Below are 24,259 nucleotides of genomic sequence, written 5' to 3'. Positions count from 1 at the left end.
ATCAATTTTTATATTAGTGATTGAAGATGTTAAGAGCTATCCATCAATGCAAATTGTGATAGACTATAAATATTCTTTTATTCTTAATTAGTGATCTCAAATTTGAATTGCGGACATAAAATCACCTTTATTTAAGAACATTATTTTGATATAAAGTTTTTTTTTTGGTTGGTAAATAATAAGAAAAGAAGATGAACTTATCATATAATTATTAAGACATGCATGCATATGGCATGTGAAAGTGACTTAACAACTGCAATTGAAAATTGCCCCACACGAACAGTGTAGTTTTAGATTTATGCCTTTCCCCACTGCAGATCGATGTGGAATAAGATACTCTCTCCCTTTATTCGGTTTGATTCGGAATATTAAACTGGCTAATATTGAATGTGAATTTGAATATATAGTTTTTGATTGTTTTTTTGAAATAAAATTTATGTATTTAGAAACTGCTTTCCTATTTAAATTTATGTGGCACAGAATTGAGTCAACTAATTTTTCTTTGATCCAATTTTTATGTCTTTTAAATGTATTAAAGTTGTTAATTATTGTGATTTATAATATCCAACATAAATTTAATTTATAAAAACTTAAAACTTGTATGTCTGAATTCACAATTATGAATTTTGAAATTTCAAATTTTAACTGTGGACCATTTAAATCTCACTTTCATTTATTTATTTTTGAAAAAATGAGTACAGCAAAGAGGGATTATGGCATAAACTCCCAAACACAAAGCGGAATAGTCCCAAAAATATTTCCTTACAAATGGAAATAAAGAAAAATGATGATTATCACTATAGTTAATAATTTAAAATTATTTTTAAAATATTTTTTAACTGTCTAAATAATAATAATAATAATAATAATTATAATAATAATAATAATAATAATAATAATAATAATAATAATAATAATAATAATAATAATAATAATCAAACAAACAGCTTGTAATGACTATTTTTTAAGTTGTTGACCAAATAATAAAATGGAGGTGGAATCAAATATATTCCAAGAGAATAACATAACAAAAGAAAAAAGTATCCAAAGGACGTTAATGTCAAAAGTATTATGAGAAAAATTCACAATAAATAGCTACAGTTGATTCTTTGCAACTGAAAAATAGCTAGTATTATTCTAATTTTTTTAAATTTTACACTTACAATTTAAACATAATATTCTAAAATTATATTAAATCAAGGGTTTATCAAAAATTATTTCTTTTATCTGCATAAGGTAACATGATAAAATCTATATTCAAATCACTTTTTAATTTTTTTTATTGATATATTTGTGAAATTATATTAAATATGTCACGATGATAGATGATATTTTATAATTGAGAGAGTGAATTTCTTAGTGTGAATATGTCACGTGCATGCCCATGTGTTGGCCCAACTTTTTCATTTATGCTTTCACCAATTTGGGCTTTCAACTTTGTTATTTTGCTATGGTTCCTTCTACTATCTCTTCTCATTTTGGATTTAAATGATTAGTGAACTTGTTATGAAGTAAAGAGAGAAGAAGAAGATGAAGGAGAGGAAAAACAGATTAATCGAAGAGAAGATGAGTTAAGAAGAAGAAGAGTATATAGTAGAGAGAATATCTCAGCTTTTCATTCATATTATTGATCCATATTGAGATACAATGAAGTGTTTATATAGAAGATTTAATCAAGACTCTTTTCAAGTAACTAACTTCTTGAATTGTAACTAATTACTCTATAATTATAACTAACTAACTAAATGAACTAATTACTTTTAACACTCCCCCTCAAGCTAGGTAGTGTGAAAATGTTACAAGTTCCTAGCTTGGAATTGAGATACAAATGTTGAACAGTATTAAGACCTTTTGTAAGTAAATCAGCAGGTTGATCTTTTGTTGATATGTATCTTGTTGCTACCAATCCTTTGTCTATTTTTACCCTTATGAAGTGGCAGTCTATTTCAATATGTTTGGTTCTTTCATGGTACACTAGATTAGCTGCAATTTGTATAGCAGCTTTGCTGTCTGAGTAAATATCAACAGGTAGTTTCAAGTTTACTCCCAACTCTTTCATCAGACCTATGATCCAAATTAATTCTGAAACTGTGGCTGCCATGCTCCTGTATTCTGCTTCTGCAGAGCTTTTTGAAATGGTTGTTTGTTTCTTTGATTTCCAAGTTAATAGAGAATCTCCAAATTTAACCAAGTAACCTGTCACTGACCTTCTTGTATGAGGACATGAAGCCCAGTCTGAGTCACAGTAGGCTGTGAGAGTTGTATTCTTGTTGCTGGACAGCAGAACTCCTAACCCTGGTTGATTCTTTACATACCTTACAATCCTTAGGGCAGCTTCCATGTGTGACTTCTTTGGTTGTTGAAGAAACTGACTTAGAGTATTGACACCAAATGCTATATCAGGTCTTGTCACAGTTAGATATAACAACTTTCCTATCAGCCTTTGGTATGCTCCTTGATCTGCTAATTGATCATTTGAGTTGAACTTTCCTGAATTTCTTAATCTGATATATTCATCAAGCTGTTTAGTTGTTAACTTAACATTTGTATCCATTGGTGTTGCAGCTGGTTTAGAACTGCTGAGCCCTGTCTCTGATATAAGCTCCAAGGTGTATTTTCTTTGATGCATAAGTATACCTTGATCAGACCTGGCAAACTCAATGCCTAAGAAGTATCTTAGTTCTCCAAGATCCTTCATTTTAAACACCTGTTTTAACTTCTCTTTTGTTTCTTTCACAATTCTTAGACTATCTCCTGTGACTAATAGATCATCCACATACACAAGAATAATCACCATTCCAGATTCATCTTCCTTGATGAACATAGACTGATCATACTCACTCTGTTTAAACTTAAGCTCCACTAATGCCTTAGACAACTTAGCATTCCACTGTCTAGGGGCTTGTTTCAATCCATATAATGACTTCACAAGTCTACATACTTGTTTCTCCCCCTGACTTGTGAAACCTTGAGGCAATTTCATGTATATTTCATCAAACAAATCTCCTTGTAAGAAAGCATTAAACACATCCATTTGGTGTACACACCATCCCTTTTTTGCAGCTAGTGCCAATACTGTTCTAACAGTCTTCATCTTTACTACAGGAGAGAATGTTTCTTGGTAGTCAATACCTTCTTGCTGGTTGAATCCTTTAGCTACTAGTCTGGGTTTATACCTTTCTACCTCTCCTGTGGATTTATATTTAATTTTGAATATCCACTTGCAGCCTATTGGAGTTTTTCCTTCAGGAAGAGTTACTAAATCCCAAGTATGGTTACTTTGTAATGCTTCAATTTCTGACTTCATAGCTTCTATCCATCTTGAATCTTTAGCAGCTTCTTTGTAGGACTTTGGTTCAGTATAATTCGAAGCTGCAGCTATGTATGCACTATATTTGTCAGAAATATTCTCATAACTTATATAGTTTTGAATGCCATAATCTGATTTTTTCTCAATATTGAGAGAAACAAAGTCTTTTAATCAAATAGGTGGTTTACTGCTTCTTCCAGACTTTCTAGATGGTTGTAAAGGGATCTGTGTTGTATCCTTATTTATCACAGTCCTTAACTCCTCTTCCTCATTTTGTTGGCATGATTCCCTACCTTCATATTGTATGAGTTGCTGAACTTGTTGAGTAGGTGTAGTAACAGGAATACTTGACCATTGACATGCATGATCTAAGGTTGAATGAGTGTCTTTAAACACAGGTTCTAATTGTTTTCCTTTACCAAATGGAAATGTTGTTTCATTGAATATGACATCCCTGTTAACAAAGAACACTTTATTAGTTAGATCATACAAAATATATCCTTTTTGCACCTCTGAATATCCCATATGAACAGACATTATAGACCTTGATTCAAGTTTATCATATTGGTTTGGCATTCTAGTAAAGCATAAACACCCTAGAACTCTTAGATGAGCTATAGAAGGCTCTTTTCCATGAAGTTTGCTAAAGGGAGTTTCTCCTTTTAACACAGAACTAGGAAACCTGTTTATCAAGTAAGCTGCAGCTAGGACACAATGTCCCCAGAATTTTATAGGTATATTAGCCTGCAACCTAATGGCTCTAGTTATTTCAAGAATATGTCTATGTTTTCTTTCAGCTACCCCATTTTGTTGGGGTGTATATACACGAGTTGTTTGATGAATAACTCCTAATTGTTTAAATAATTTTTCACATAAAGAGTTAATGAATTCAGTTCCATTATCAGTTCTAACTATCTTAGCTGTTTTACCAAACTGATTTCTAGTAAAATTCATAAAATATTGAAGGGATACACAAACATCAGATCTCTGTCTCAAAAGAAATATCCATGTATATCTTGAATAGTCATCTACAACTGTTAAGAAATATTTGTGTCCATCATATGTATTGGTTTTATAAGGACCCCATAGATCTAAGTGAATCAATTCAAAACAACTATTACTTTTTATGCTGCTATTCTGAAAAGGTAATCTACATTGTTTAGCACAAGGACATACTACACAATCTCCTATCTAAGTTCTAATAGAAGTAAGCTCAATGTTAAACAGTTTATGTAACACTGAAGTAGATGTATGTCCTAATCTTTTGTGCCACAAATTTATCTTGTATGTTGACACATTCTTAACATCTTGAGCAGCTAGACTGATAGATCTTCTTGCATCTTTATTTAGTAGCCAATATAGTCCATTCTGCTCTCTACCAATCTCCTTCACCTTCCCAGTGAAGAGATCCTGCAACACAAAAAATTCAGAAAAGAAAGAAGCAGAACATTGTAACTCTTTTGTTAGTTTTGAAACTGATAACAAATTAAATTTGAACTCTGGCACATACAATACATTAGATATAGTACTGCCATCAGATATACTACTTAATCCAGTATGAGTAACTTTTGTTTCATCTCCATTAGGCAATTCAACAGTTCTATTATAGCCTAACTTATTAACTGATAACTTGTTTAGTAGCTCTAAACTTGAAGCCATATGATTTGTTGCTCCTGTGTCCACAATCCAATTAGGTTTGTGAGACACATTCATAGCCATTGAGTTAGTCATACCTGCTGTGTTTGCAGCTGTGTTAGACATAGAATTCTGGTTGACTTGAGGACTGTGTTGTGCTAGCATCTGTACTATATGATTGTATTGATCTGGTGTAAAGTGACTAGCCTCAACTCGACTTGGTTTGGACTGAGTTTGATCCATGCTACTTGAATTTTTTCCATGACTGAACACATTCGTATCAGAACCATACTTGAACTCAGATTGCTCATTTCCAGCCTGAAGTACCTCATTTTGAGTGTTTTCTTTTGCACTCACATTGTAAGCTACACTTCCACCTTCAGATAATTTCCTTTTTTTGAACTTGAATTCAGGGGGATATCCCACTATTTTCCAATAATTATCCTTATTGTGTCCTCTTATTTTGCAAACATCACAATACAAATGAGAATTTCTTGTAAACTTTTGATTACCATTTGTTCTGCTGTACAAAGCAGACTCATAGTTGCCTGTATGTGACATTGGATTTGCACCCAAGATTCCATTCATAGCTGACACAGACTTTTGACTCTCATCACCCATCACCATAGCATAGGCTTGATTGATTGAAGTTAATGGACTCATGAGTAGTATCTGACTTCTTGCTTGATTATAAGAGTCATTCAGCCCCATCAGAAACTGAAATAGTTTCAGTTTTTGCAAATGCACTATGAACTCTTTAGATCTTTCACAGTTACAACCAGGTGGTGGTACCAAAGCCTCAAATTCCTCCCGAAGGGTCTTGAGCTTGGAGAAATAGACTGTTACAGAGTTCACTTCTTCAGTTAGAGTGGCTATTTCCTTATGCAAGTTGAAGGTTCTTGAACCATCTACCTTGGTAAACCTTTCTTGTAGATCTTGCCAAACTGCTTTAGCTGTGGCTGCATACATAATGCCCCCTAGTAAACTCTTAGAAACAGAGTTCATCAGCCAAGATTGAACAATGGCATCAACTCGATCCCAGTGATTCCACATATTTTCACTATATTTTTCTTTATCACAAGATCCATCTACCATTCCTAGTTTATTTCTTCCTAGTAGAGCAATTCGCATGGATCGAAACCAGATTGCATAGTTTTCCATACCTGTTAGCTGGAATGAAATGATTTGATTTCCACTAACATCTGATGGAGATAAGAACAATGGATGATTGTAGTCAATTTCTTGACCAATGTTGGCAGCTCGATTGGCATTCTCTTGAACAATAACTGGTTCATCATCTCCAGCCATTTTTCAGAGATTTAGATTTCTTCAATGTTTTTCACGATTGATTAGCGGAAGCAATTCAGATTTCATAGGTTAGATCCCCTGCTCTGATACCATGAACTTGTTATGAAGTAAAGAGAGAAGAAGAAGATGAAGGAGAGGAAAAACAGATTAATCGAAGAGAAGATGAGTTAGGAAGAAGAAGAGTATATAGTAGAGAGAATATCTCAGCTTTTCATTCATATTATTGATCCATATTGAGATACAATGAAGTGTTTATATAGAAGATTTAATCAAGACTCTTTTCAAGTAACTAACTTCTTAAATTGTAACTAACTACTCTATAATTATAACTAACTAACTAAATGAACTAATTACTTTTAACAATTAGCACAAAAGAGAGAAAATTATTGGCATAAAAATTAGGAAATGATTTATTGATTTAATTTTACGTAGAAAGTTAGTAGGGATATAATTTGTTGCTTAGTACGAGACATATTCTTGTAATTTTAGCCAGTGGCGTAGCCACCTTACAGTTAGGGCTCATTTGAATCATTTTCGATGAAAAATTATATTATTTATACAAGGTTAAAATAAATTTTTAGATAGATATAATAGATGTCGACCCCCCTTTGTCTACTTCGTATATCTATTTTTTTCAAATTTTAAATCCCTTATTGAATATCGTGTCTTCACTACTAGTTTTAGCCATATGTGTATTTTGTATTTCGATTATTACACTATTTGATTATTTTTATTGTTTCTTTCTTTTAGACTTTTACATTGCTTCCTTATTAACTTTTATGCTCCCTTCATTGCGTCTTCTCCTGTACTAATTGGATTTGATGCTCAGAAATACCTCTCTATCTTCACAAGGTCATGATAAATTTTGTGTTTACTATATCCTCTCTAGACCCCACTTAATAAAATTTTACAGAGTTTGTTGTTGTTTTTGTTTTTGTTACTGTTATTGATGATGATAATATTACAATAATTTTGTACTACGTTCATTTTTACTTGTTACATATCACTTTATGTAGATTAGGTTATAGACAGATAGAACATAAATGGAAGCGTCAAAATCGGATATCTGTGCACTTTGTCTAATACATCTTAGGTTAAGCTTTCCTTTTGTTAATATATATATATATATATATATATATATATATATATATATATATATATATAAGGGTTACATCTTGGAGATAATTAAATTTCCAAAAGGAACAAAGTATGGAATCCCCAATGACAAATGAATTCCATTGACAATCACCCAAACGGCCTTTGAATAACCAAAAGGAACAAAAACTGATGAGAATCTTAACACATGTGATATATATATCATTATCATGTATATCAACATTTATTACATACTGATTTTCGTAAATACTACTGTGATATGTGTATATCATAGTGTATATTGTAAACATATGAAGCTTTAGTCTTCGCTCTCATTTATTTTTAAGTTGAATCTATCGGTAGCCTTCTAAAGTTGATATCAATTTTCACTTAGACACTTCAACTAAATTTTATTCATTTTAGACACCTCATGTTGAGTCTCACTATGTTATTTTGACACTTTTTGCTGACTTGATATGTTGTGTGTGTTGCACCCATTTTGAGAGCGTTAGGGTTTCTTTTAGGATTTTTTTCCTTCTTCTTCTTCTTCTTCACTTTTTAGCCCTAACACTTAATTCTACCTTCCCCATGAAAATTCATGATAAAAGATCATATAAAATATGAAAAAAAAATTAAGAAATTATCACACTAATTTTAAAAACATTTATAAGAACAAAATTTTAAAAAATCATCATACTAATTTTGAAAAGTTCTTTTTAGAATAAGAGACACATTTAAAAAAAATAAATTAGAAGAATGTCATTTATAAATTTCAAAATCAATTAAAAAATCGAAAATCTAATGATTTTTTAAAAAAAATTGAAGAAGAATCAAGAAAATGGTTGTAGAGTTGGGGAGACAAAAGGGACGTAAGGCAGATAGGGTAGGGGTGGGGTGGGGTGGGATGGTTGAAAATAGGTAATTTTTATTTATTTTTTTTACTGAAAAATTAGTTATTTTTTAATAATTTATTTTAAAATTATTATTTTTATATTCAAATGTCAGATGACAAATTTTAATTAGTCATCATGCCATGTCATCCGCAAGTGTATTACACACTTTGTAATTTTAGCTGATTGACAAAAAGGTGTCAAAATGACATAGCGAACCTTTATTTGAGGTGTTTAAAATGAACAAAACCAACTTGAAATGTCTAAGTGAAATTTGATATCTTTAAGATTCTGCCTATGAATTCAACCTTATTTTTAATAACTCACACCTTTGTGCTTAGGAGTTTGAATAAGGTGACAAAATTTATACATAAAAATATGATCATATGAACCGATCATATTTTTAAATTGAACGGATCTATAATTCGTTTATCTATTAATTTACTCTATTTTGTCATGTCCAATTCACTCTATTTAAAAAAGATCTAATATATAGTTGAAAATTGAGATAAAGACCTGATTAAGTATAATTATGTCAAGTTATTTTTAATGACTTTATAGATTTATGTCATGTATATTATATAATAATTTGTGGTTGAGATACATTTAAATTATATTCATTTTAATAATAAAAACAACAAATTCGTCAATTATTTTTATTTTTAAAACTATCAAATAAAATAATTAAGTGTACCCTAGCTAATATTTTCAAGAAAAAAATAAGATTGACGGGATTATGCAAACTTCTCGACTTTTTTATCTGCCAAATCTTGTACTTGTATTGAATTTTTTAAATAAATTCTAATTTTAAAGTATTTGACACTTTTGAAGAATCTGAATAAATATATTTATAATTATATGAAAATCTCCAAAAAAAATAAATTAAAAATGTATTATCATGTTCTTTAACTGAATTATTATTTGGCTAGCGTTTGGTCATAAATTTTCAAATATTCTCGACAAATATTATTTGAGTGAAAATTTGGATGAAATTTCACCTTGTGTTTTGGCCATAGCATTTGGAAAATATATTTTACTTTTTTAGAAAAATATGATTTATACTCTTAAGTTTTAAAAATATCAAAACTAACTATAAGTTTGTATTACAAGTCAATCGGATCTTTGTTACAACAATAACAAATAGTGTCCATGATACTAGAGAAATGTGGTGATTTTGAGTGAGTACAAGCATCATTTCATACATCGTGAAGTAGATAAAACACATGACTTTGTTATCTTGAGCGATTATTCATCATTTTCATCAATAATTATATCATCATTTCTTTCACCGAATATTTCATCACTGCTTTGGAATTAATGTAAAAAAAATTATGTAATACAACGTAAGCAACAAATATAAAGGGTGTTTTTGTAAAAGATAAAAGTTTGGCGTCAACTTTCAATTTTTAAAATATCCCAAATAATGAGATTTGGCCCAAATACTAGAAAAAACTAGTATTTGGAAATTTGGGATATTTGCCAAATAATGACAAAGTGTATGGACAAACACAGTTTGTCATGTTTTTTTCCAAATATTATTTGAAAAATCTATGGCCAAAAGGGCCCTTAGAATTCAATGATGTTTTTAAGGTTGATCTATTTTTGGAGATTACTTCAGAATTTGGAGAAAGCATGTGTGACATTACTCCAGAAGAAGTTTAGCGGGTAAAAAGTCAAGAAGTTTGCATATTTCCGTCAATCTTAATTTCTTTCTTGGAAATATTAGCTTGGTACACTTAAATTGCTTTATTTGATAATTTTGTTTTTTTTTAAAAAGTTGATAACTTTGTTATTTTATAAGCTATTATTATAATGAGAATACAATTTAAGTTAATCTCAACCATAAATTATTATACAGTACACATGACATAAATCTATAATGTCATTGAACATTACTTAACCTAATTATACTTGATCGGATATTTATCCTAAAAGTTGATCCACGAGTAACTTAAGTGAAAAAATATAAAATTATTTAATTTATCATGTATAGACTTAATAAAGAAAAAAATTAAATGTGTAATTGATTAACTTATAAGAAAATAAACCTAGAAATTAACTTCATAAGAGTTTGTCAGTTGACCTTGACTCTAGTTTTAACTTATTTTAGTCCAATTAATATTGAGAAGGAAAAAAAATCCATATATGTGAAATTAGACTCATATTTACCAAGATAGTAGGAGATTTTCATATATAAAATATAAGCAAGAGGCTTTTTTCAAAACAAATTCAAAATCTTGCTCAAGACTTGAGAAATTTTCTCACATTTTTCTGTATAAAAACTATATAAAATCTATTTGAAATACTTATATTTCGCTCAAGACTTAGAATTTTGCTCATTTTTCTTTATGGAAAATGCATACTATTGATATGAAATATGAATATCTCGCTCAAAACTTAGAATTTTGGATCACAATATACTATTGATATAAAATATGAATGTCTCGCTCACGAAATTTTGCAGAATATTCATTTTGATTTCTGAAACTTAAATATACCTACAAGAATATTAATGGTATACAACCTTTATACAATATGCATACAAATTCAATACAACCATAAGGTACATGCAAATTTACAAATAATTTTCATACAAACACAGTACACAAATTACAACTTTGATAGATAAATATTTGATATAATTTGACTGTAACTTTGAACTTCGACGAACTATGATTGAAATCTAGTCTAAGACTAGCCCAAATCTCATCAAAATTGCCCAAATTTTTAGATTCGAACTCCTCAATATGTTTGAGTTCTTTTGAAATATTACTCAGGAACAAAATTTGTTCAAGACAAAATAATGTTCAGACAAGAAAATTTTAAAAACAACAAACATAATAGACATAATAAGGCTCTATAATTATAGTTTTGATAATTGCTCTCCATAGATATAGTCTTATTTGCTATGGTCACTCCAAAGGTTTGTACGTTTCTGTCTGTTTGTATATTTAACTTGCAAATATACAAATAGACTATATATATATATATATATACAAATTCTGTGTTTATACATTTAGGATTTTTTAAAACTTCTTTTGTATATTTTGTTTCCCAATATACCAAAAAAATGGTAATATATTATGAAGTTTTCATAAATCGTATACAAATAGATACGGTACGCATATACACAATTCTAAATTTTTACAATCAGAACCGAATTATATAAATTATGGACTTGTACAAATCAGACAAATTAAACAAATCAAGTGAATAGCTAAAATTGGTTTAACTATAACAACTAATTATTATTTTTTAAACTTCTAGCTATAATACCTAGTATAATTAACCAGTTTACATGATATTCTCTTTTAAGCATGTTCTAAAAAGAATAGAACAATTTTTGGAGTACAAGCGAACTTACATTATGTCTATAGGATCTTATTTAGATACCCCTCATTTTGTCCTTGTAAATAATTGAAAAAATATTTTTTTAAGAATAATTTTACAAAGTAATAAAGAGATTAGAGGTCAACTTATTTTATTTTTTTATTTTGTAAAAAAAAAAAGGGGGGGGGGGGGGATAATTTCTCCTCGTTGTGCATTATTTTTCTTGTCTATAATAATTTCTAGAATTGAAGTCCAAAACAAATATATGATACTTTACTCTTTAATTTCTACTTGAGAATATAAATCAAATCATAAACGTATGACTTCACCTTAGTTTGTGAAGGTTGTTATTAATTTTCATCCTATGAATTTAGAGTCGATAGCCATCAATGTTCTATTATAAGTTCCAACAAATAATAATAGGAATTAAGGGTTTAGATTATCATCCAAATTCTTAATCATTATAGTTAGTTGAAGAGAAGCGTACTCACTGAAATTTACTTATCTTTAGCTACAATATAATTTATGAATATTAATAAGTACATATACTGTTAATTACCACAAGAATAGAGATACAATTTGTAAATTAGCAAAAGGGAGAAGTGGAAGGAATGAACTTTTTTCTTGATATGTTGAATTTATTGCAATCACCTTCCATGGTCCTTTGTTTGATTAATATAATGGGATAAACAACACATAAGAATTAATCTAACTATATCTTTTTTTGAAGAATGGTTCCTTCTTAATTGAGTTTTATATCTAAATGGTAGTGGTGCGAATTTCCATCTGAAATATATATTATTTGTGTTTATATAGGAAATAGAAACAATTGATAGTTGAGGTATATTTTACTAAAGGCATAACACATAACTCAGACTCTTAACTTGGATTCAAATTATAACTTTGACTTTTAACTTTGTCACTGCACAAATATGCACTTTAACTATCCAAAATTTAAACAAAAAAGAACTTGAAACCTACCTGGCAATATATATATATATTTATATATATATATATGTTTTTATAAAATTTCATTTATTTCTCTTTCTAATTTTTTTTAACATTTTCCCTTTTTTTCCTGGCATTATTTGTTGTTCATTGCAAATGCACGAATTGCAAGTGACATTTAATTATTTTTGTTTTTGTGAAAAAAAAAAAGCTATAATGAAGTTCTTTTTTTATTATTTTTTTCTATATCTATTGTAAGTAAGATAGAGTAAGTATACACTTGTAAAAATCGAACACAATCTAAGTCCGAAGATGATCAATCAACTATTTCAATCCACACTTACAAGATTCCTTAAATTTAGATTAGGTATCAAATTGTTACTCTAACTTGACAAAAATCTTTGAAAAGTTCATTTAGACATTTTATTAAACAGTTTAAGTGTACCATTTTACTTAATAATTTTTAGGACTCTATGTTTATTTCTTAGCCTCTGAAAATTCGTAATTGTAAATTACTTACTATGACAATCATAATGTACAAAACATTTTCTTCTTTTTTCCATTAAGTATTTGACAACTTAAAACATAAATATACTTCAAACTAAAGAAAGAAGAATAAGTTAGTTGATTTTCATGACTTCTTATACCTATGGGCTGCTCTGAAATAATTTTGCAACAAAAAGTTAGTTTCCTCTAGTTATTCCCATTGTGGCTTGAACATCTAACCAACAATATGCAATTCTTGTTTATAAAGTGTTGAACTTTGATACTTTGACTAAATTAAGAAAGAAGAATACGTAATCGTTCTAGTATATGAATTTTTTGCACATATCTTGAACAATTTTTTCTTTAATTTGAATATAAGGGCATGAATTTTAGAAATTTAGATTAAGGAGAAGAGCTTGGTACAAAAAATTCAAGAAATGAATTTCTTTTCTTTTTCACCTTATTCTATATTATAGTTTATTTTTATTATTTCAAAATGTGGGTGTATTTATTTTAGTTAGTTGGCAGCAACTTAGTGGTATTATCATGTCAAAGTATTTGTATATCATGCATTGTATCTAAAATATTGGACTATTTTTTTGTATAAATTTTGGATAGTTGGAGAGTCTTTTTGTACACTATCGAGGTTAAAGGTGAAATTTATAATTTGAAACTAAGTTAAAAAACACATATATGTATTATGTCTTTAATAAATAATTAGTGACAATTTATAGAAAACTCATATACTTGATAATTCAGACATGAATCTCCAAAAACATAGGTACTTTAAATATATTTTTGACTCATCGATTTTTTTAAAATCTTTTGAAATTTTGTTTTGATGATTCTGGAGAAGTAAAGAGCTTTTTGGGAAGTAAAGTTTAAAAAATTTTGGTCTTTTTTTAATATATTCTTCTGTTTACCGGCCTTGAGTAAACACCTCAACCAATCAACCACCAATTAATGACTAGAAGGTCAGTCATCATATTGTATTCTTAGTTTAAATATAATATATATTTTAATTATTATTTAACCTTATTATATTGTATTATTAAACTAGTATTATCTAAAAAGATTTGATATGATCACGTTGTTACATTATTATTATTATTATTATTATGTAACGACCCTCTTAGTCGTTTTAGAAATTTCAACTATTATTTTTTTATATTAACCTTTTTAGTAGATTTTATAAATAATTTATATGACTTGTAAGAATGAGTGACACGATTTTTAGATTTAATAAAAGATTTTTTTGTTGCTAATAATAATGGGGAAAAAAAGAAAATTAATTAATTAAATAAATAAAATAAAATAAAAAGAAAAGGGGCAAAGTGCCCTAAACTTATAAAAAGCCTGTGACGGCTTATTTGAGGGGAAAAAACGATTTGAAAAAGAAAAAAAAGGCAGAGAAGAAAAGAAAAGAAAGGGAGAAAAGAAAAGGGAAAAGGAGGAGAAAAATCAATATTTTCATCTCAAGGCGTCAAGGTAATTATTTCCATCCTTTCTATTAAGTTTTTATGTAATTAGAAGTAGATTTTTAGATTAAAACGTGTATAATTTACACTAATATGTGAAACTAATTTTAATTTTGTGTACATGTATGCATATGTTATTTAGCATAAATTTCACCTTAGTCATGTTGATGATCATGAAACAATTATTGGGAAGGGAGGTAAATAGACATGCAAGAAGCCTTCCGTATAAAAATATTTCATGAAATATCTTTATTTTGGTGTTCAAATATGGGTGATATAAATTGGGATCAATTTGAGATCCTTTTAATAGTTTTCATATTATCATTTAAATTTTGATATATTAATATATATATAATTAAGTATTAGGTATATGGTATTAAGTGAATGTCTTAAGATTTATGATATTGAAAAGAAATTAAAAATTTAATCCTAATCTTGAAACTTAAGAACTTAATTATAAATTTGCGTGAGTTTTTTTGGTTTAGTCTAGACACGTGCAATATGTGTGTTGTTAACTTCGAAACCTTATAGTGTTTAATTATTTGAATAGACTGAATTTTATTTGGAAGTGCAACAAAGGAGGAAGGCTAAAGTTCCAAAGTGATTGTTCGATAAATTGAGGCAAGTGGATTTCTAAACTCTTGTTAAGTGTATGAAATGCGTGTATTTCCTTGTGGTATATGTTTGAGAGTAATGAGACTTGGTGATGTGTTGACTTGTCCACATTAAATAATTCTAATGATGAAAACAAAGGGTGATAAAAGGCAATGTGAATAATTGCTTGTGTGTGATGTGTTGATAATAAAGAATGATTTGAAAAGTTTGTTTAATCATTGTTGATGTTGTTGTGAATTGTGCAGTGTTGTGAAAATGGTCATATCCTCATTATTTGTGTGAACATGTCATTTGCATTATTCTGTAACATGGTTGTGAAAGTGTTATGTGTATTGAGAAAGAATGAGAACTTAAAGAGGATGTACCATTTCGAGGAACGTATCGCGCGCCGCGATGGATACTATATTTCGAGGGACGTATCGCGCGCCGCGATGGTTACTATTATCGAGGGTCGTGTCGTGCGCCGCGACAGATGCATGGACAGATGTGTCCCCCATGGGTCCCGGACTGAGAGACAGCGATTGTGTATCATTAGGTCAGACATGCATCATTATACTTGACATTGCATTCCATTGCATTGCACATACTTATTATTAGTGAACTCGATATCGTGTTTTGCTGATCTTCTGATTGCCTCCTGTGGAACTTGTGATAGATCAATATTGAGCTTGTTATTGCGGATATGTAATTTGTTGAAGTATTGTTGTTGAGGGTATGTAATTTGTTAAAGTGTTGTTGTTGAGGATATGTAATTTGTCTAAGTGTTGTTGTTGAGCTACGTGTTATGTAAACTCTGAGCTGTTATGTTGGGTAGATTTTAATGCAGGTTATGGTTGTGGCGGTTCAGTTGGAGGTGGTAGGAGTACTCGTATTTCAGTTGTACTTGTCATTCTCTTCTTTTCCGAGGCTTCTTGGAGATTTGTCAGATAGCTGTTTCCATCGCAGCAGACTTTCTTCTCCTTAATTATGATCTTGTTCTATTCTAGAAACAAGTTCATTTGAGACTTGAGTTTTCTTTTGAATCAATTGTAATACTTTAGAGGCTTGTACACGTGACTACCAGGTTTTGGGGGTTTTATTAAGCTACTTATATTTTACTTCCGCACTTTATTGTAATGGTTGAGTTTTAGGCTGACTTGTCTTGGTGGGATAAGACGAGTGTCATCACGCCCATTTTTGGATCGTGACATATTATTATTATTACTATTATTATTATTTTATTCATTTTATCTTTTTTTAATATCTAGTAATCATATTTTATCATTTAATACTTCTATATACTCCATTCAACTTATTTATCTCGTAGACTCATGCTATAAATTATTAATATTAACAGTTTATTACGATGAAAAATGACATATTTATTCAAATATATCCATCGAAATGATTTAATATTATATATACTATATAATATGATGTACTATGATCAAATTATATATAATAATGATCCAAACAAAATATTGAAAAAATCGATACACGTTATGCTACATGTGTATACGTTCCAGATCCAAGTGATAGTATCAATCATTCAAAGTGGCAATAGAATCATGGTTTATTTAAACTTGACTTGTCCACTGATTTGACATGGATGTAGGACAATCAAAAAATTTTATAATCAATATACATTTTTGATGTATATTATTATTATAAATGCATTAGCCTAAGAGGTTGTACATTCTACGAGGTGGATGCATGTGAATGTATTATTAACAAACATTCGTCAAAATTTCATCACGTTTATCGCCAGACATAGCAAGAATCTTGCAGAAGATAGCAATAATTTATCTATACCAAAATTTTAAAAAATTGAAAGTGACCAAAAAAAAAAAAAGTTTAGCATATCTCTGAATTAGAAATTAAATATAATAGATTTGCAGACACGTCGTAATTAAAGAAAAAATAAAAGTTTGCTTCATGTTATATGCCACAATTAATTAGGACTTTGGCAGATAATCTCATAATAAAGACTTAAACCAGACTCAAAATCAATTAACTGATCAGCTCATAGATTAGGTGAACTTAAACATATATTAAATTAGTTAGAGAAGTAGTTTCATTATTCATTAGAAAAAAGTCAAATAAAATCAACTAAATCACTGTTATTATATTGCTCATTGTTCAAAGTGCTACTAGTTTTTGACCTGCTTCTGTTTTGCTTAATTTAATATTTATCTCCTGTTTGTTTGTTTGTTTGAGTAAAATTAAGTGTTACTTTGACAAAATTATGTCTATTTATAAATCAATTTGTAGTTTACTTAATTATCTTATTTAATAACGGTCTCTTAAAAATTGAATACCATTAAGAATACGTAGTATAATTATTAGAAAATACCTATTAATTTTTGTCTTGAATTTGTAAAGTGACATTTATTTTGAAACAGAAGAAATATATAAAATAAATTCTCTATTATTTAGTCAAAATTATTTAATTCTATCGGTCCGTCCTGCGAAAAGGGCAAGTATAGTTACCCACTCAAATATCTTTTAAATTCAACAACTTCATTTCCCTTGTGCTGCTTTTTCTCCTTAGTATTATAAGTACTTACTTATAAGAAGATAAATCAAAGCTAAGAGGTTATTTGAGAGAAGAATATGGCAGAAAAATTAGTGCATAAATCATGGATAATTCAATATAATTTGCATTCTGTTTTAGGATTCCTCCTCTTGTTCTTTCTTTTTGTGTCTTTTTATCTTATAGGAGATAATAGTGATGGTGTTAATTTTCTGGCAATTAATAAGTCTACAAGGAAAAATTCATCTCCAAAATGTGATTTGTTTTCTGGAAGATGGATTTTTGATAATGTGTCATATCCTTTGTACAAAGAAAAACAATGTTCTTTCATGCCTGACGATTTTGCTTGCCACAAATTTGGAAGAAAAGACTCAAAATATCATTATTGGAGATGGCAACCTTATCATTGTGATCTTCCAAGGTAACAAAAAAAAAAAAAACTCTCCTTGATTTCCTCTTTTCTTGTTTTGTTGAATTTCATTCTCGGAAATAGTCTTTCTACCCCTACCCTTCCTAGACTCCACTTGTGGGAACGTACTGAGTATGCTACCTACCAAGGTAGGGGTAAGGTGTCCGTATATTCTACACTCCCCAGATTCAACTTGTGGGGCTATGTTGTTGTTTGTTAGTTGAATTTTATTTTAAAATATGTGTGTTGTAAGAGTGTAGGTTTAATGCCAAGGGATTGTTGGAGAAGCTTAAAGGGAAGAGGGTGTTGTTTGTTGGGGATTCATTGAACAAGAATCAATGGGCTTCTATGGTATGCTTGATTGAATCCTCTGGAATTCCATCTCTCAACCCACCTATTTGGAAAGGCAACTTAATCACCTTTGAGGTCAAGGTAATTACACTATATTTTTTTTTCGTTTGCTCGAATTTAAATCATGGTCTCTCATGATTTTTATCTCACTTTATTTACCGCTAGGCCATACCTTGGACTCACAAAACAATTAGCCTTTTCATCAGACCTTGCACATGAAAATTGTGCACTTTGAAAGAAGACAAACCAAGTAAATCCACAAAATTTGTCAACATCACTAATTCAAATGGCAAATAATGTATTCCATTGTATGTGTCTGTTATTAGAGTTTGTTAGAGATGCCTAAAATTGCATGATTGTTAGGTGATTAATCAATTCAAATAAGATAAAATATTATTCCCAAAGAAAAATTCTTGCAATTTGTTGTATAAAGTATAAACCAAGAAAGTGACATTTATGATGCGACAATAAGAGGTAAATCATGAGAACTAACATGGGTTGTAGTGCAGTGGTGGGATTGCTTCAACTTTAACCAGAGGTCTCGAGTTCGAGCCCCCTATAGAGAAAATCCTGTTCAGAGCACATAAATTGGGTCGGAGAGACTAGTTAATATATCAACTAGTTAAGAGTTTCTACTTTCAAGAGAAGTTTTGCTTCTATTGTGTGGTTAAAGTTTTTGATTTTCTAATATGATATAGGAATACAATGCAACAATTGATTTCTATTGGTCACCATTGCTAGTAGAATCCAATTGTGATGATCCGGTGGAGCATCGTGTCCGCGATCGAATTATCAGAGTTGAGGCCATTGAAAAACATGCTAGGCATTGGATTGATGCAGACATTCTCATCTTTGATTCCTTCACTTGGTGGCTTGAATCACATATGACACTTCAGTAAGCCTGTTTTGCTTCACACCAAAATAAGTACTCCTTTCACATTTTACACAAACATTTCATATTTGGAATTAAGTTATATACACTGACAATGTAAAGACAATCTCGTAGTTATAAGTAACATGATGATTGTTGTCTCATAGTTTCATGCCAACTTTACACAGATGGGGATCGTTTAACAGCTCCGATGCAATACACAAGAAGGTTGAAATGAAGCTACGGCGTTATGAGATGGCCTTAAGAACATGGTCAGATTGGTTGGAGTTTCAAATTGAAAGAAAAAGGACTAAATTGTTCTTCATGAGCCTCTCGTCTTCTCATAAAAAGTACGATCATGACTAAATTGTTTGTCCGTTGTTGCACAAACAACGAAAGAATTAATCCTTTTTGTTGTTACATGCAGTGGTACAGATTGGGGCAGGGGAAATGATCAAAATTGCTATGGCGAAACAGAACCAATATCAAGAAGAGAGTATTGGGGTAACGAAAGTGATATAAATATGATGCAAATAGCAGAGGCCTCTGTAAATGAGCTGAAGAGAAAGGGATTAGACATACAATATCTCAACATAACACAACTCTCCGAGTATAGAAAAGACGGACACCCATCCGTTTACAAGAGGAATTGGGTTGCTCCAACAAAAGAACAACTGTTAAATCCAAGAAAAAATTCAGACTGTGTACATTGGTGCCTTCCTGGTGTGCCTGATGTTTGGAATCAGATTCTTCATGCCTACATAATGGATTCGTCAAGAGAATTAAACGAATAGAGATATATACTAGTGCACTCACTGTGATACAAAGTATACATAACGAATTATATTCAATTGGAGATATATAGTACAAGTCAAAGACAGTGAGTGTGACAGGACTCTCTGTAACTGATCCTTCAACTATATATCCATCTTAAAAGCATGTGATTTTTGTTGTTCATATATATAGTCAAAAAATTATTTGAAGGTCATGATGGTAACCAATTGCACAATGAAGAGAGTTTTCTTTATTTCTAGTTTCATTTGCTTAGTTATCCCCAAATTGTTGTGTTATTTTTATTCCACATTGAAGGTGAGATAAACAATCTTGGATAACTTGTTCCCAACCAAGCGAGCACTAATAGTAGCAATTTTGTTGGAATATTTGATAATCAATAGCACTAACCATATGGAGTATGGTCACACACCCCTGTGCTTTTGAAAATACATAGCATATTAATATTTCTTGAAAACTTGAGCAACCTAAGAACAATGAGAAAGAAGCAACAAAGGGGAAGTGAATTTGTATCAAATCCTTCAGAAAATCAAACCTACCAAACTTGATTTTTCTCGTCTTATATGTTTGAATCAAGCAATGTTTTAAAGATCGAGTTCAAACTAATAGCAAGAATTGAACAAATGAGAAAAATGACCAAATTCAAACAACCATCTAAATTCAGCAATTGCGAGTTCATAATGAGCTAATACAATTGCAAAGTTGAAAATATATAGGGCTGACTTGTATTCTCGAACATAAACACATACATTTGCTAACGAGAGGATTGTTTGAGTTTTCATTTGTCTACTAACTAGTAATAACAAGGTTATTGATGAATACAGCTGTGACAGTGAAACAATGTTTCATCTTAAAATTAGGAAAAATATCAAATACAACATAATGATGATAAATTTAGCTTATAATAATAGTTATATAGATACGCATATTATATTTGACATATTACTTCTTTAATCTCAAGTATATATTACATAGATAAACCGTATATTCAAATTGAAGTCATACTATATTTTCTTTGTCCTAAATAACTATTTTTTTTATGATAAAAATAGTTAAGAAGAGAGTGATAGAGTCAAATTGACATCAAAAGCAGATGACGTTAGCGACCCTTCTGGCCTACCTTTCTCGGTTTCCACATTGTTCATGTCAACCTCACACTTACAATAATACTCTCCATTTTTGATTTGATCTTCACATTTACAATAGTCTCCCTCTTTAGTTTGATCTTCCATAGAAACTTGAGCGGAGTCTACATCAATCAATCTTGGCAAGTCCTTCACCGGATCCTATAAGGTTTTTAATACAGAGTTGTCAAGATATTCTAACAACAAAATAAGTCTCATATAACAAACGACGAGACATGGTAGTGTTAAAGCTAGTCACTGCTAAGGAAGGTCAATATTGTTGCATATCATCTGGAAAAATTGGCAAACTATAGTTCGAATAGCCAAGTTTTCTACTCTTTTCAATATTTGTCTAATGTTGCAAAGAGCTCTTATCAACTAGACAAAAGCCAACTGCTATCTCCAACAAGGGAAACTTTTTTATTAGGATGTGAAAATGCCCTCAGAAGCTTACATACATGTTTGAGAATCCAAAAAATGTCAATCCTTCTAACATGATTTCTCTTATGGAAAAGGTAGAAGTAAAATCATGATGAATCACATTGACACCAAAAAAGTGAGAAGTATCAAACGTTTTCATTTTCAAATTATGCAAAACGTTGACGAACAAAGTGAAGAAACAATAGCAGAGTGTTCATCCTCACCTTCCCCTTAATGGTGCCATCTTCTTCAACATGCCATCCAGCTTCCTTACATAGAGCCATGAGAAGATCATTGGTGTCTGCATGCTTAGGAAGTTTGTAGTTTCCATGAGCTCGTAGTCCAGCAAAGATTTTGTGAGCTACTCTTCGACGATTTTTCTCCCTTTGCTTATTTTTCTGTCGCTCCCTATCAGATGGATAACGGAACCTAGTCACAACACTGCCATCTTTCGCGGTTCTGTGAACCAACCAAGGCCCTCTGCTCGTTTTGATGCATCCTCTAACACCACTAATTTTCTTATCTTCCCCCATAGTTATGAGTTATGCTTCCACTTTTAGTTTATTCAATTTTTTTGTGGTTATTTTCTATAGTTTTAGCTAGAGTAGGTATTTATAGTAGAAAATAGACAGCATATAGACAAATTATGAGTACAACAAATTAAAGTGGACAGAATATATTCCTCCAGTTTGTTGTGAGTACTATGTTAAGTACTTAAGTCCTTTTCTTTTTTTATTTTCAAAATATTTTATACAAAACATTAATGTATGAGCAAATGAGATATATTACTTAGGTGAGTTTATTTATTCAAAGGGAAAAAACATAAAGTGACACCTGAAGTTGTTCCGAATTTTTAAAAATATCTAAATTATGCAAGTGTTTTATTACCCCCTAAACAATTTTAAACTGATATTATTACATCATTTATTGTCCACCTGACATAGAGAGTGTATGCACTCTCTTAAAGAGCGTGAACAAACAAAAAAAATAAATATAATTTTATTTTTGCAAGTATTTTGCTATAAAATACAGTTTCTTGTTTTTTTTTTAATTGTTTTAACTTTTTCTCCTTATTATTTTTTCTTTTTCTTTTTTCCTTCATCTTCAAAAAATCATTTTCATCTTAATTGAAGATCCTCACTTTAAATGTCAATTTTTATCACAATTTCTTCTTCCTTTTTTACCACTGTTAGCTTAATTATCTCTTTAACTAAAACTATAACTAAACGTTATATGACATTCGAACAATTTGATAAGCACATTAGATTTCAAGATGATTAATAGGGGTATTATTTAGTTATTTTAATTCAAATTTCAATTAAACTTTTTCATTTTTCGGAGAATTATGATTATTTCAAAATTATCATTTCTAGTTTTGAAATTATATGAAAATGAGCTAAATTAATGAGATGATTAGGGAGTATCATATAGTTTTTGTTTTATCCGATTTTAATTAAGTTCTTTCAATTTTCAAAAATTAATTTATTCTTTTAAAATTATGATTCTAATTTTGGAATTATATGAAAATGAATAGTTGATGATACTTTAAAATTTTAAATTATTTAGAAAAATAATTAATTTTGTCATCAATAATGTAGTAAAGTATAAAAATATTATGAATAAAATTTGACCAGAGAAGAAGAAGAAAAAAGAAAAGAAAAGAAAAGAAATGGGAGTGAGATTCAATTTGAGATGAGAAGTGGACGGTGAAGAAAAAAAATGGAGAAAGCCAGAAGATAAATGAAATTTAGAATAAATTAAAATTAAAATCCAAAAAGTAAGAGAGAGAAAAAAAATAAAGGAAAAACTTAAAATGAAAAAGAAAATACATTTTTAATTAAATTAACACGTGTCATGTATTGATTGGTGTGTGAATACACTTGCTTTTTAAATTTTGAGGTTGATCGAGAAATGGTATAATAATACCGGTTCATAATTGTTTAGTGGGATAATAGGACACATACAAAATTAAAGTGTCTTTTTAAAAATTCGAGACAACTTCAATGGTTGATTTATGTATTTTCTCTTAGTTAAAAGTTTTCAGGAATATTGACAAAGGTCCATTAGGTAAAATTACTGCTTCTAATTAAAAATACATGAAAATATTATTACAAAGCCAAAGACTAGCTCGTTTAAATCTCAAAAATTAAAAAGTGCTATACAAATTGAGATTAAAAAATAATTAGTTATAATAGAATACTACAAGTCGTAATATTAATTAATATCTAGAAAACATATTCAAAAATTACAATCAAATCAATTCGTTTGAATTCAAAAATTAAAATGTATTATATAAATTAGGAGGGAGGGAGTAATTAGTCAAGGTAGAGTACTCTTTTTAATAGTGAATCTACTGGAGACACGAAAAGCAAATAGTTGCATAATTGGATAAGAAAACAAAAAAAAAGATGGAAAATTAGCAGTGGAGATATTGCATGTAGATTTATGTTTTTTTTTTCGACGTTCAATATTTATATTGAAGTTCGGTTAAGTTTTTATTAGAAAATTCTATATTTTGAGGTGCTCTATAAGAAAAATGACTTAATATTAGGGAAACTCGAGAATAAAATAATTACTATTCTATCGCTTTTTCAGTCATATTCATTGTTGTCTAGACATTAATTCAGGTGAAAGTACAATATTTTTTCTGAAATTTTGATCTTCTGTTCCATTTTGTCCAAATGG

At 29.7% G+C, this 24,259-nt stretch overlaps 2 protein-coding genes across 3 annotated transcripts; one reads left to right on the top strand and one right to left on the bottom strand.

Annotated features, from left to right (window-relative positions):
* Positions 1-17,586: 17,586 nt before the first annotated feature.
* On the top strand, positions 17,587-20,265 carry LOC101268733 (protein trichome birefringence-like 34). 2 transcript variants are annotated; one of them, XM_010329420.4, is made up of 5 exons: positions 17,587-18,028; positions 18,277-18,448; positions 19,066-19,262; positions 19,427-19,588; positions 19,666-20,265. In XM_010329420.4, exons 1-5 carry the CDS (start codon positions 17,688-17,690, stop codon positions 20,030-20,032), a joined length of 1,239 nt encoding a protein of 412 aa, XP_010327722.1. In that variant the 5' UTR covers positions 17,587-17,687; the 3' UTR covers positions 20,033-20,265. The 2 variants fall into 2 exon arrangements, with proteins under 2 accessions (XP_010327722.1, XP_069146461.1); XM_069290360.1 differs by having other exon boundaries at positions 17,737-18,028; positions 18,270-18,448.
* Positions 20,266-20,938: 673 nt separating this feature from the next.
* On the bottom strand, positions 20,939-22,156 carry LOC104649830 (protein BRASSINAZOLE-RESISTANT 2-like). The gene is made up of 2 exons (XM_010329419.4): positions 21,799-22,156; positions 20,939-21,316 (listed from the first exon to the last, which is right to left on the bottom strand). The coding sequence occupies exons 1-2, from the start codon at positions 22,105-22,107 to the stop codon at positions 21,083-21,085; spliced, it is 543 nt and encodes a 180-aa protein (XP_010327721.1). The 5' UTR covers positions 22,108-22,156; the 3' UTR covers positions 20,939-21,082.
* Between the last annotated feature and the right edge of the window lie 2,103 nt (positions 22,157-24,259).

This window comes from Solanum lycopersicum, chromosome 10 (genome assembly GCF_036512215.1).
Source record: "Solanum lycopersicum chromosome 10, SLM_r2.1".
Taxonomy (NCBI): domain Eukaryota; kingdom Viridiplantae; phylum Streptophyta; class Magnoliopsida; order Solanales; family Solanaceae; genus Solanum; species Solanum lycopersicum.
This window is presented reverse-complemented; position numbering and strand designations above follow the sequence as displayed.